Genomic DNA, 13860 nt, shown 5'->3' with positions numbered 1-13860 from the left:
ACAAAAGTCCTCTCATGACACTTTACATATAGGGTTGGTCAAAAGCAGACTCTAAGCCAATTTACAGAAACCCAACAGAATCCTCCAGGAGCAAAGACTCGTGACTGGTGACAGTGGTGAGGAAAAACTTCCCTTTAACAGCAGAAACCTCGAGCAGACCCAGACTTTGGAGGATGGCTGTCTGTCTTGACCAGTTGGGGTTAAAGAGAGAGAGTAAAGGAGGAGAAAAAGAGAGAGCGATAGAGATAGAGACTGGGGGAGAAGGGAGTAGGGAAGTAGGGGGAGACACATGGATGCAGTTGATGCACAGATAACTGAACTAGAACATCTATGGAACTATATAATAAACACTATCATAACTATATGGATAAGTGAGTGATGACATGAAGGCAGGAGAGAGGCAGGACCACAGCAGCAGGTCCAGAGATGATCCTGGGAAAACCTGTGATGATCCAGGGAAAACCTGTGAGGCGATAAAGCACAGAGACTCCAAGGAAGAAGTTTAACCATTAATTCTATCAATACATGTAAAATCCAGTTTCTCAGCTTTTCAGCAACATTAGATATAATTCATTTGGACGTTCAGAGGTTCTGTAGTGAATGTGGAAACACTGTCATGTTTTGCAACACTGATTCACCAGTAAAACCCACATAGTTTGACCAATAACACTGGTTTGATTTTATCTTCAGTTAATGATATATTTTGCTGGAAAAAGTCTCCTTGTCATCTTTGAATTTACATCTAGAAGATCTGTAAATTAAATAACAAAAAATACCAGATTTTCACTGAAAAATTAAAATTGCAGGAATGATGATAACTTAGGAAAGGTTAAATAAATTTGAAAGTCACCACTGAAATACTTTTCAGTCTTAAAAAGATCTTCTTCTTTGCTGTTTGCTATGAAGTCAGAGGCCATCATGTCTATTTCAGTTGTCTTTATCTCATTGAATTTGTTATGTAGATACCGTGTCCATCAGAAATATCCACACAGATATATTCATTGACATATCAGAAGAAATAGATTTGTTAGTTGATATTTGTTGACTTTGAACATTGATAACATTCTTCACACGATCTTTTGTAATTAAAGATGCTGTGCTGTGGGAAGATACAAAGATGGATGTCCAAGAAGGATAATATATGCAATAGTTATCCTTGTTACACCACGATAACCTCTTTGAATCTGTTTTGCTGTTAATGACAGGCTGGCTTAGAGTGAGGAGATATTGATTGAAGGTGGACCTTGTGTGAAAACACTCAGCTTCATGAAGGCAGAAAAGGTCAACAGAATGGCACATACAGGTATGGGATTGATCCTATTAACGGGCAAAGTACAAACTCAAAAAACGCAGAAGAGTCAAGTGTTTGGACATGAACTCATCCAATTAAAGAGCAGAAGACCTTTAGCCTGGTGGAGTTTCTAATTAACAACATTTCAGAGCCTATTTTGAGTTCTGACTTCTAGTCGCAATCACAGCATAAGGCGCTGTTTGCACTAGTTCATTAACTACCGGTAAAAAGTGAGACAAGCAAATACCTAACACTTCCTCTCTCACATTAAAAGAGACAAAGATAAGCTAAGATACTTAAGATAATTATTTTTGGCTTATATTTTCCTGGAGATGACGTTTACGTGCTTTTAATTACCTGAAACTAAACAGAATGTGAAATGGTTCCTAATTATCTGTGTAAAACCTAGTGCTTCTTTCTTTTAACATATAGTACACAAATGAAAATGAAATGGCTGAAAATGAATGTACAAAATACAAAAGACAAAGATGGATGCTTGAATCTGAGATAATGTTTGCGTCAATTTTTGACATCCTTGACATAATCATATTTTACACATACTGTTCACCAACCACTGGACTTACTGACTGATCATCAGACGCACAAACACACCTGATAATAGAGACGTGCTGTGGATGCATTTAATAACAATTAGTGATGTAACAACATGAAAATTTCATATCACGGTTATTGTGACCAAAATTATCCCGGTTATCATTATTATCACGGCATTGTTGAAATGTGCTCAAAATGTTCAAAAAGTACTTATACACACACTGAAATAATTTAACCAAGTTGTATTTTGAAAAAACAAACTAACAAACAAATAAAATAACAGTGTACTTTCTGTTGGCAGAAGCATTAAAATATTAACATGTAAACATCTAACATACAAATGTGCTTTTGGCTATAAGAGATATCTGCACTAGGGGTGGGAATTGATAGGATTTTTTTTATATCAATGCCATTGTCCATTCTGCTTACCAATCCAATTCCTTATCAGTTCTTTTATTGGTCCCTGAGTGGTTTTTTGAGTGGGAAAAAAAGCAGTTGGACAGGTCATAGTGGAGCTTGTTTGACCATTTTCCATATCAAATCAGTCACAATGTCACAATGAGGGTCCCTGCAGGAGCCCACTATCCCCAGACCACTGGAGCTCTGTCCGTCCGTCTGCCTTCAGGCATGTTTTCACAGGCCAAACACTGCAAACTGTGCATGCACGCCTGTAGTGCTGCTGCTTCTCCAGGAAATGAGCAGTACCACCATGAGTTTACAAAGTGTGGTAATCAAACACGGTTTTCATGATAATTACAGTTTAAATGGTAATGCTAACCGTTGGGAATTTTACCGTGGTTTATCATTATACCGGTAATTGTTCCATCCCTAATAACAATACTAAAAGAGGGTGTGTTCTTTACGGTCTGTTTTGGATTCAACAGTTTGATTCCTTCTTATGATGAACAAATCAAACATACATTTATGTAAAATAGCAGAATGTGTGAGTGTAGATCAAGGTTGTAATAGTTTTGGATTTGTCATTATAGTTTAGTTTTATTTAGTTTAGACTTTTTTTTCCTCTAATTCAGTTAGTTTTAATTCGTTTTTAGAGCAGGTTTGCTAGTTTTTATTAGTTTTTGTTTTTTTGTAAATGCTGAGTTTTAGTTTAGTTTTAGTTTCTTTATCTTTTCTCTTCTTCTCCGTTGTATTCAAATAAATCCCAGACAGGACTCTGCTGCTTTCTCCCAACTTTAGTCTCCATGTTTCCAGGTAGAGTGGAGACCAGAAGACGACTGGAAACCACAAGTGACCACAAGTGACGGACTGTTAAATATCATATGGTGCCAGCAGATAAAATTGCTTGAGGGAAATAAATCGATTTCATATCAATCCGACATTGACAAAGACGAAAACGAAAGGAATTTGATCCATAATTTTTTATACGTTTTAGTTAGTTTTGTAAACACACAATACAGTTTCAGTTAGTTATCGTTTTTTTTCTTTCAGTTATAGTTTTTGTTTATTTCAGTTAATGAAAATGTTTTTACAATTCTAGTTTTCGTCATTTTGTTAGTTTTCGTTAACGATAATAACCTTGGTGTAGATCTGTGCATGTACAGGGTGGGGAAGCAAAATTTACAATATTTTGAGGCAGGGATTGAAAGACAGTGTATGACCAGTTAGTTTATTGAAAGTCATGAGAATTTATTTGCCACAAGAAAATTTACATAATAGAAAATGTTTTTATTCTATGTGTCCTCCTTCTTTCTCAATAACTGCCTTCACACGCTTCCTGAAACTTGCGCAAGTGTTCCTCAAATATTCGGGTGACAACTTCTCCCATTCTTCTTTAATAGTATCTTCCAGACTTTCTCGTAATAGTTTTGCTCATGGTCATTCTCTTCTTTACATTATAAACAGTCTTTATGGACACTCCAACTATTTTTGAAATCTCCTTTGGTGTGACGAGTGCATTCAGCAAATCACACACTCTTTGACGTTTGCTTTCCTGATTACTCAAATGGGCAAAAGTTTCTGAAAAGGTATGGATAATAGTGTTAGGTATGATTATGACATCAATATATGTTTGGTTTCAAAACAATTGACGTAGTGCCTGCTGAGAAAAAACAACTAAATGTTCATTGTAAATTGTGCTTCCCCACCCTGTAGATGAACATATGTAATTTCACTTCAGTCAAGAATGTAGCAGGAAGGGAATGACCTGAATGTCAGCAAATGTTATAATATCTTTGTGGCATATGGCTCATGTTACCGCTGTGGCTTAAACACTTTCTAAGTCTTTATAATGGACATTTCATCACATAGATGGTTGTATTCCAGACTGGATATGACATATACTTCGGGGGAATGCAGAGGTCAGCATGTCTGTCTGTTATCGTTTTGTCTGTGGAACTATAAAAACCACTCAGTATTTTTCACCCAACCTGATGTAATTTATCCATTATGTGTTGAAGCTGTTCCTTTTGTTCTTCTGTCTTTTTCATTTTTCATCATTTGATTTCAGCTGTCAAGACAATTAAATTCTCTATAAATGCTGTCTGATTCAAGGTGCTGTTTTCTGAAGCTACTCGACTTCTCTGCCGTCGGTGTAACTAAGCTAACACCATCCACTTCTTGCTCTTGTGAAGGAGCATTTCAGAAACAGTGCTATTCCTGCGTGTACATGGTTTGTTGATTCCTGTGCATTAAAGGAAAATAATGTCAGTTTATCTGTACTCTGGTTTCAGTGCTGCTCACTAACAGTCATGCAGATTTTGGTTGAATCAGAGCCCTGTAATTCGGGCAGTCTAGCTTTTCTCATGTGGTGTTTGTTTATAGAAGTCCTCTCACCATCTGTCCATCCCCTCCCTTTGTTTTATCACCGCTCTAGGTGCAGACTCGAACAGTGAATACAGCTCAGGGAGTGGGATTCTCTTGTCTGACAGCAGAGAGCCATCCCCAGCAGCTTCCTCCGTCCACTCTTCGCCTATATGGGATCAAGAGGATAGAAACTACAGAGGGAAAAGCTCAGGGGGAGCCTCATTTGAAGACCTGGACTGGGAGAAGGATGGAGGCCGGCAAGAAGAAGGAGATGGGATGAATAATGTGGACTCCACCCAGAAGAGGGAGGAGGTTCCTGCTCAGGAGTGGTGGGGTGTTGTTGGAGGGGAGGAGTGAAGATTCAGGGAGACAAAGTAGTGGAATGAGAACATAAATGATTCAAACTTCAGAGGTGTGGAGGTACAAATGATCACAGTGTCTTTCATTTCATGTTTATGTTCAAAAGGGAAAATTCTCATGTTGTTTAAAGGATAACAGTAGAGAAACATTATGTAGTTTTATATATTTTTACTGCAGCAGATCCCATTTTAAGACCAAAACCAACAAATTCATTAAAGTTTTGATCTGCTGCAATAAACCTAATTTAGATCTGTATTTCTTTTATTTGAATGAATGAATTGTTTATTTTGGTTTGTACATTAATCATTGCACTTAGTACAATAATTATAATAAACACAAAAACCAAAAAAGGAATAGGCTAGAAGCAAAAGCTTATTTTTTTGCCTATCCTTTTCACCTGATCCACTGCTTACGTTAAATTAAATGTGTACAGCATCGAGCATTCTCATTATAAAAAAAAATCGACAACAAAAACATATCTACCATCTCAAATTAATATTCCTGAATGATTTTATACTTAAGGCATTTTTTAAACTGTCAAAGAAGTGAACAAGTTAAATTCATCAAGTTCATTCCATAATTTCACAACCCAAATACATCTAGACTTCACGTTTGTGACATACAAAAATATAAAAACCTCTTAAATTAAAATTACTGTCTCTTAATTAAAGAAAACTTGAATGCTATTTGGAACAATATTATTTTTTTTACTTTATAAATCATCTCTGATATTTTTTTTTACAATGTCCTGCAATTTTAAGGTTTTTACTTGAGTAAATAAATTATTGGTTGCTCCAAAATATCCTTCTTTATTAATTATTTGAATAGCTCTTTTTTGTAATTTTACTAATGTGCCAATAATAGTTTTTCTTGCATTTTCTCATATTTCTGCACAATATCTTAAGTAGGGCGTAACGAAAGAACAATATATCATGTATATACTGTTTTTGTTTAGTAAGTCCCTTGTTTTATACAGTATGCCTATAGATTTTGACACTTTACATTTAATATACTCAATATGCGGTTTTCAACAGTTTGCTATCTACTACATGATGACATCTACAAATTTAGATTCATAAACTCTTTGTATTTCCACACCATTTAAGTATAGTTTTGCATTTTCAACATTTCTGTTATCTGAAAAACTCATAAACTTTGTTTTATTTTCATTTCAGATAACTTAAATAATCAAGCAATTTCTTTATCAATACCACTTCTTTTTCTGTTTCTTGCAATAACTGAAATATATCTTTTCCAGTACAAAATAAATTTTTATCATCAGCAAACATAATACATTTCAGCATGTCTGATACGGAAAAAATATCATTTATATAAAGTGTAAATCATTTTGGTCCCAAGACTGAACCTTGTGGTACTCCGCATATCACATTCTCAAACTGAGATTCAGTATTTTTCATAGCTACATACTGATATCTATTATATAAATAACTTTGTAAACATTGTTTTGCTATACCCCTTAAGCCATAATGTTCACACTTTAACAGTTTAGGTCAATCATATCAAATGCCTTACTCGAATCAATAAAAATGACAGTGAGTTTTATGTGAAAGTGTTAAAACCTGCTTGATTTATGCTGACTCAAAACAATGTACTTGAAACCTATAGACAGTTATTTCAGGTATCCTGCTTTTCTTGAATCATTTTACATATTTTTGGATTTCGTAAGATGTAGTTTTCTGACAGGATATAAATATTGAACTGTAATGCAAACATATATGCAGGGAAATTTATTATTTGAAGATCGCTCCTTTTATTCCAAGGCACAAACAAATACTGTTAAAATGTCATGTTTGACTAAATATTTTTATACCTGCGTGTTTTCAGATATTGTGTCGGTTCAGCTTGTGTTTGTGATGCACATGTTTAAATGTGAAATGTCCTTCAATTCTAAATAAAAACCTGTGAATTAATGCATAATTAGTTTCTTCCTCGCCACCACTGACACCGCAGGAATGCTTCTGGTGAAACTGTAGCCTGCTGCTAAGATCAGTCAAGGAGCATGAGGACAAGACAAGTGACCATTAATATTCATTTCACTACGACTGAAAGCTCTGCTACGTTGTATTTACAGACACTACATTCATTGCATATCCTCCCACATTTATTCCCAGCTCCTTCTCGTCTTGTTATTTTACTTCCTCTGCCTTTGTTCCGTCTGCCATCACTGTACACCAGCTATCTTCTGATTGTTTTTTTTCTTCTCCTTTTGTTCTCTCTTTATTCTCCATCTCTCTGAAATAACTATGGCAGCTGCAGCCTGAAAGAACACCTGATGACCTGCAGTCTGTAATGTATGTCCAGTAATATCCCTATCCTTTATCTTCTAAAAAACAAGAGGTCGCTCTGAGCTGCTCACCTCACAGTGAGCCGCAGTGGGAGTGCAGGTGGCATAAAAACACATGAATGTGTGTAATGAAGTGAAGGCCAGTTAATGCCAGTTTACAATGTGCATTTTGAGCTCCAGCTGGTTTGTATGAAATCCTTACATTTCGTCTAATGCAGATAAACCAACACAATGTGAAAATGTTATTTATCCTTAAGAACAGGGGTGTCAACTCATTTTGGTTCAGGGGCCATATTTAGCCCAATTTGATCTCAAGCGGGCCAGACCAGTAAAATAATGACTTAATAACCTATAATTAATTACAAGTTTTTCTTTTCGTTTTAGTACAAAAAAAACCCAGTTAAATTATGAAAATATTTACATTTTACAAAAAAAAAGTGAATAACCTGAAAAAAAAGAAATATCATTTGAAAAATTAGTGCAATTTGAACAAAATTATGCCTCGACTTATTATTAATACATGTACATTTACACACAATGTTCCATAAACATTTGGTAACAGGCAGAATATTGTTAAAATTTTGGAGTTTGGAACTAAAATTTGAACAATTTCTACAATATTACACCTCTTATTATTAACACAACTACAGATCACAGTGGATCCATAAATGCACAAAACATTTAGTAACAGGCAGAATGTTGTTAAAATTGCACATTACGGGTTGTTCGTCTTTGTTTTTATTAATGTATTTATGTGCATTTTATTGTGAAAGAATAGTTTTGTAAATGTACAGGGTGGGGAAGCAAAATTTACCATATTTTGAGGCAGGGATTGAAAGACAGTGTATGACCAATTAGTTTATTGAAAGTCATGAGAATTTATTTGCCACAAGAAAATGGACATAATAGAAAATGTTTTTATTCTATGTGTCCTCCTTCTTTCTCAATAACTGCCTTCACACGCTTCCTGAAACTTGCGTAAGTGTTCCTCAAATATTCGGGTGACAACTTCTCCCATTCTTCTTTAATAGTATCTTCCAGACTTTCTCGTAATAGTTTTGCTCATAGTCATTCTCTTCTTTACATTATAAACAGTCTTTATGGACACTCCAACTATTTTTGAAATCTCCTTTGGTGTGACGAGTGCATTCAGCAAATCACACACTCTTTGACGTTTGCTTTCCTGATTATTCATATGGGCAAAAGTTTCTGAAAAGGTATGGATAATAGTGTTAGGTATGATTATGACATCAATATATGTTTGGTTTCAAAACAACCGACGTAGTGCCTGCTGAGAAAAAACAACTACATGTTCATTGTAAATTTTGCTTCCCCACCCTGTATATATTTTCACAGTGTAATGTTATTTTTTTCACTTACATTTTTTCCACATAATTTTTCACAAAGAAAATCTGTAGTTGTCATTATTTATGGGTTATTGTGTTGTTATTTTTACTGTCGATCACATTGGTCTGTATGTGGATCCTGAACCAAAATGATTTTTGACAACCTGGACTGTTCAGGTTCATTTTTGCACTTTAATCCCGCGGGCTGGAATGGAACCATTGGCGGGCCGGATTTGGCCCCTGGGCCACATATTTGACACCTGTGCTTAAGAAGATGTTTATGCTCCGTGAGAATCTGGAAAAAAAGTTTGACTGAAGCTGTTCTTTTATGAACTTGAAGCATAAATAATGGATAGGTATGTTGTAACAAGGCCTGGATTGAAAAACCTTGATTCTGTTTCTAAAGGAGAATTGCAAATACTATAAAATGAGCAGATTCATTGTCATTCAGCTGTCCAATAGACCTTCCTTGTTCTTCCTTGGTGTGTATTCAGTCAGGGCCCCTTTTTCCAGTATCACATACACTGACTATTTGAAAAACATGACTGAAACCCAGAACTAAAAAAACACTTACGAGCATGGATGGATTTTAAAAGACCTGTTTATTTAACCTAAGCTTGACTGCATTCACCATAGCTTTAGTCACCTGTGACAAATTTGTGCTTTCATCAGATTTTTTTGCTGGTTTTGGACAATGAATACCATTGCAGTTATTGAGGAAAACAAACAACATATTGCTAGTAATATTTGATTTTGTTAGTAGTCATTGCATAAGTAACAGCAACATACTTCTCCAGTTTCAGGACATGGAAAAAAACAACCGCCACTCATTCATTAATTAACTCTAAACTGAAGTTGCTTCTGAGATTTAATTGGCAGAATGCTGAGGTTTTAACAGACAAACGTTTAGCAAATAAGATGATCTATACTGTGAGGTGTGTCTACATTTTTAATCTAAATGCTGATTACTCTTGAAATGGGGTTAGTTTTCCCAAAAGGATAACATTAAATGAGATAAATGAGCTTTAAAACCCTGAGATGCCTCCTCTGTGTGTATAATTATAAAACCTCACTGGGAGTGGAGGACGTACTCTACTCATTAGTATTTATACACATCAGGTAGTAACCTGAACACTGCAGGCTGACTTTGCTCTTATACCATGATAGTTCAAGGACATTTAAATCTTTTTTTTTTTTACAATGTGTTTGTTATTTTTGTAGCTTGATCCTTCTAAATCCCTCTAATTTATTTTCCTCTGTCGACCCTCGAGTCAAAAATATGCATGCACAAAAATGGCAAAACTGCTCAAAAATAATCATATATCAATATTAGTATTTATTTATTTATTTATTACCTCTGCCAGGAGGTATTGTGATCACTTTGCTTTGTGTGTTTGCATGTTTGTTTGTTAGAAGTTATGGATGGACTTTCATGAAGTTTTCAGGAAATGTTGTTACTGGCACAAGGAAGAAATTATTAAATTTTGGTGGTGATCGGGGGGGGGGGGGGGGGGGGGGGGGGGGGGGCACAGATCTGTCTTGGCGGAGGTCTGTGCTCTCTGAGTGCTTTTCTTGTTTATTTTTGCTTTTTGTTGCATAAATTTCATAAACCACTTCAGCTCTGCTCAAACTTACCAAAAATTTAATAATTTTCAGGATTTTAAATGCCACTTTGAACATGTGATGCTACTTGTTTTATTATTATTAAAAAAAAAAAAAAAAAAAAAAGAGAGAGAGATTTTCCGTATACTGTGTTGTACTGTTTTCCATCAGTCTTGGACATGTCACAGATTAGTAATAACACTGATTTAATTTCATTATTAGTATTTTTTATACAGTGAAGGACCCTCATGACAAAAAATGCCTCACTGACTTGGACTGAAACCACATTTTTTTAATCTCACGTTAAAACTGCTTATGCAATGAAATGACTGATGTTGCTAATCTCTGAAAATTTAAACCATAATATACAACAATACCACATATTGCCATCATGTGTTATATGGAAAATATCTCATTTAAGGTGTGTGTTTTTTTTGTTGTTTTAATAAAACAAGTGGTATCATTTAAACTGACATTTAAAGATTTAAAATCCTGAAAATCTTTGAACATTTTGTAGTTTTGAGCAGAGCTGAAATGGTTTAAAAGATTCATGCAGAAGAAAAGCAGAAAAAGTATTAATATATGATGATTTCATGGCAGTTCTTTTGTGTGTTCATTTTTTGCCTCACGGGTCCCCACGGGGTGCATAAAGTGTCTGTAGTGTATAACAGACCAAAGAATAAATTACATTAGATTCAGTAAATATATCTATACAGTTATTTTCTGGCCAAAATTCTTGGCATGAGCTATAACACAGCAAAAATAATCACCAAATCAAAGATGAAAAATTAGGTTAAGGGTGAAGAAAACTTTTATCATTATTAATTTAATGAAAGTAACGATTAAGAAATAGAAATCTGGAACAATGTGGAAAAAAAACTATGTTAGATTATTCATTTAACCCATAAAGAGTCAACATAATTTTTTCTCTTTATTTAACCTATCTTAAGTGATTTAGCAACATTTATTATAAAAGTATCCTCTGTACTTTGTATGTGTGTGTTTTTTTTTTTTTTTTTGTGAAAATCAAGTATTTTACTATATTTAATTTACTGATCATGTAGATGTTCATAAATGCTCAGATTAAAGTTGAGGGTTATTATATCAAAAACAGAGAAATCTGAAGAAAACGTGACAAAGACATGAATAACAGAATCTAAAAACAAGTGTGTCCATCTACTGTCATTGATCCAACTCCATGGGTTTTACTGGTGAATCAGTGTTGTAGAAGATGATGGTGTTTCCATGTTTATTATGGAGCCTCTGAACGTCCAAATAGGTCATATCTGATGACCTTGAAAAGATGACAAACTTAATTTCACACTAATTATTTTAACGTATTAATAGGTTTAGTGGTTCAGAAGTTATTAAACATTTCAGATCAGTAGATTTTTGTTGCCAGTGGCTGTTTGGGTCTTTATGGGTTAAAGGAAAACAGTAAAATTACTATATAAACTGTGTGTTTGAAGCATCTCTTACAATGAGGCTGACTTCTGAACTTGTGGTTGCAGTTTATTTATTTAGTGTTCATAAAGGGACGATTATGGAGCATAGATTGTTGCTACAGACCTGTAGACTAGGGTCATTTTCAAAGGCAGACACAAAACGCAACATGAAAACTGTACAAAATACATACAGTCACAGTGGTTTATGTGCTCTTCTATATGTGTACCTACAATATTTCATGTTCCTTCACTTTTTTCCTCATAAAACAAGTGACTGCAGCCCATTTTATTATGACCAGGGGTCTCAAACGTGTGGCCCGGGGGCCAAATGCTGCCCGTCAAAGGTTCCAATGCGGCCCGTGGGATGAATTTATGAAGTGCAAAAATTCCACTGTCAAGGCCGTCAAACTCATGTTACTTCAGGTTCCTCATACAGACCAATATGATCTCAAGCAAAATAATAGCAGAATAACCTACAAAAAATAACGACTCCATATTTTCTTCTTGGTTTGATGTGAAAAAATATTAAATTATGCCTATAAATAATGACAACTTCAAGTTTTTTGTCTTTGTTTTAGAGCAAAAAAAAAAAAAACCCCACTAAATTATGAAAATATTTACATTTACAAACTATCCTGTAACAATAAAATGTGAATAACCTGAACAAATATGAACAACCTGAAATGTCTAAAGAAAATTATGCACAATTGTAACAATTTTCCTCCTGTTACTAAGTGTTTACTGTCTTTGTAGATCCGATCCATAATGCACATGTAGAAATGATAAATTGAGGCATAATATTATTTTTACTGGTCCGGCCCACTGGAGATCAAATTGGGCTGAATGTGGCCCCTGAAAGAAAATGAGTTTGAGACCCCTGATCATGACTGACTGGGTTGAATAATGGTCAAAATAGTAAATATAAGAGCAAATTTATGATGAACTGAAATCCTTAGAGACTCTTTGGAACACTGTGACCCTGCATTTACAGGATGGTGTTTGACTATTAAGAGGTACAGTTCCTTCCAACTTTGACAAAAAAAAAAAAAAAAAAAAACAGTAGTGACGTTGCTGTGATGTTTCACCTCCCCCCAAACATGGTCTCTGCTCTCCACTGGGCCAACAGGAAATATGTATTGTACTTTAGTAGTCTGTGGTTACATGGGAAATAAGCAGTGACTCATCCAGTGACACCAGCCTGATCAAAATAGTTTTGTTCACTTCCTTTCATAGAAACTGCGAGGACATTTTTTGTAACATCAAATTTGTGAACTCAAATTTGTGAACTCAAACTGTGAACTTTTGAACACTTGTTTTGTCATTAAGGTTGACTTATCAGAAGAAAAAAGCAACAGAAAAAGAGCAGCATTCAGACTGACCGGCTAGGAACACTTTGTATCTGTCCTCTATAATTTCAGTTGACATTAATTGGCATGTTCCTATCTAAACTCTGCATTCCACCCACATGCCCTTAACTATTGTAATATAAACTACAAATCTATTTCAGGAGAAAATTGGTCCCTTTGTGTTAGCCATGGGAATTATGCAACAGGCAGGACCCGCTCGTCATTTTAATTGCCACTGTACACAGGAAAAGTTCTTTTCCCCACCCCAAACTGCAAAGTAGCTATTGTTAGTCTGAAAATGAAACATCTGAAAAATGGTGAGATGTGTTTGTGTGGCAAAGAGAAAAGGAGGTGCTTAAATATTCAGACAGAACGAACTGTATTTTGCTGTCTGACTACACTTCTTTCCAAATTTAATTGAAACTAGTTTTGCAGCAGAAGAGAAAAAAACAACTCTGGTGCAGCAAAGCTTTTCAGAACTCACTGCACTCACTTTATGCAACAGTAATGTTACTGATGGAATAATGTTTGGAATAATATAAGGAAGTGCAAATTAATATGAGTGCAGAGCACAATCTACAGAAAACCATTAACTTTACTCTGATATCACTGAGGTGTTTATGTTTACCACAGCAACTGCAGAGCTTTGAAACAGTGAATAAAACATGAAAATACTTAAACATGTTGCACTGATACATAATAATGAACAGATCCATCCTAACCTAAGGCTCATGAGGACCTTCAGTTATGACTAAACTCCAGATAGACTCATATCAACACTTCTTTTTTTCCTGAGTTTCATGTTTTATGTGTGGGGGATGTTGTCGCATTTTTGGGTGAAAAAACA

The 13860-nt window shown here is 34.9% G+C and overlaps 1 protein-coding gene across 1 annotated transcript in view; it reads left to right on the top strand.

Moving 5' to 3' along the window:
* Positions 1-5305, top strand: part of tex264b (testis expressed 264, ER-phagy receptor b) — a 40904-nt gene extending 35599 nt beyond the window's left edge. The window contains exon 4 of the mRNA XM_030133413.1: positions 4680-5305. Within this exon, the coding sequence (XP_029989273.1) occupies positions 4680-4966 (287 nt within the window). The 3' untranslated portion in view covers positions 4967-5305. The remainder of the gene's footprint in view (positions 1-4679) is intronic.
* The last annotated feature ends 8555 nt before the right edge of the window (positions 5306-13860 follow it).

This window comes from Sphaeramia orbicularis, chromosome 5 (genome assembly GCF_902148855.1).
Source record: "Sphaeramia orbicularis chromosome 5, fSphaOr1.1, whole genome shotgun sequence".
NCBI lineage: Eukaryota > Metazoa > Chordata > Actinopteri > Kurtiformes > Apogonidae > Sphaeramia > Sphaeramia orbicularis.
Note: the sequence above shows the minus strand (reverse complement) of the source record. Positions and strands in the feature narration are given on the sequence as shown.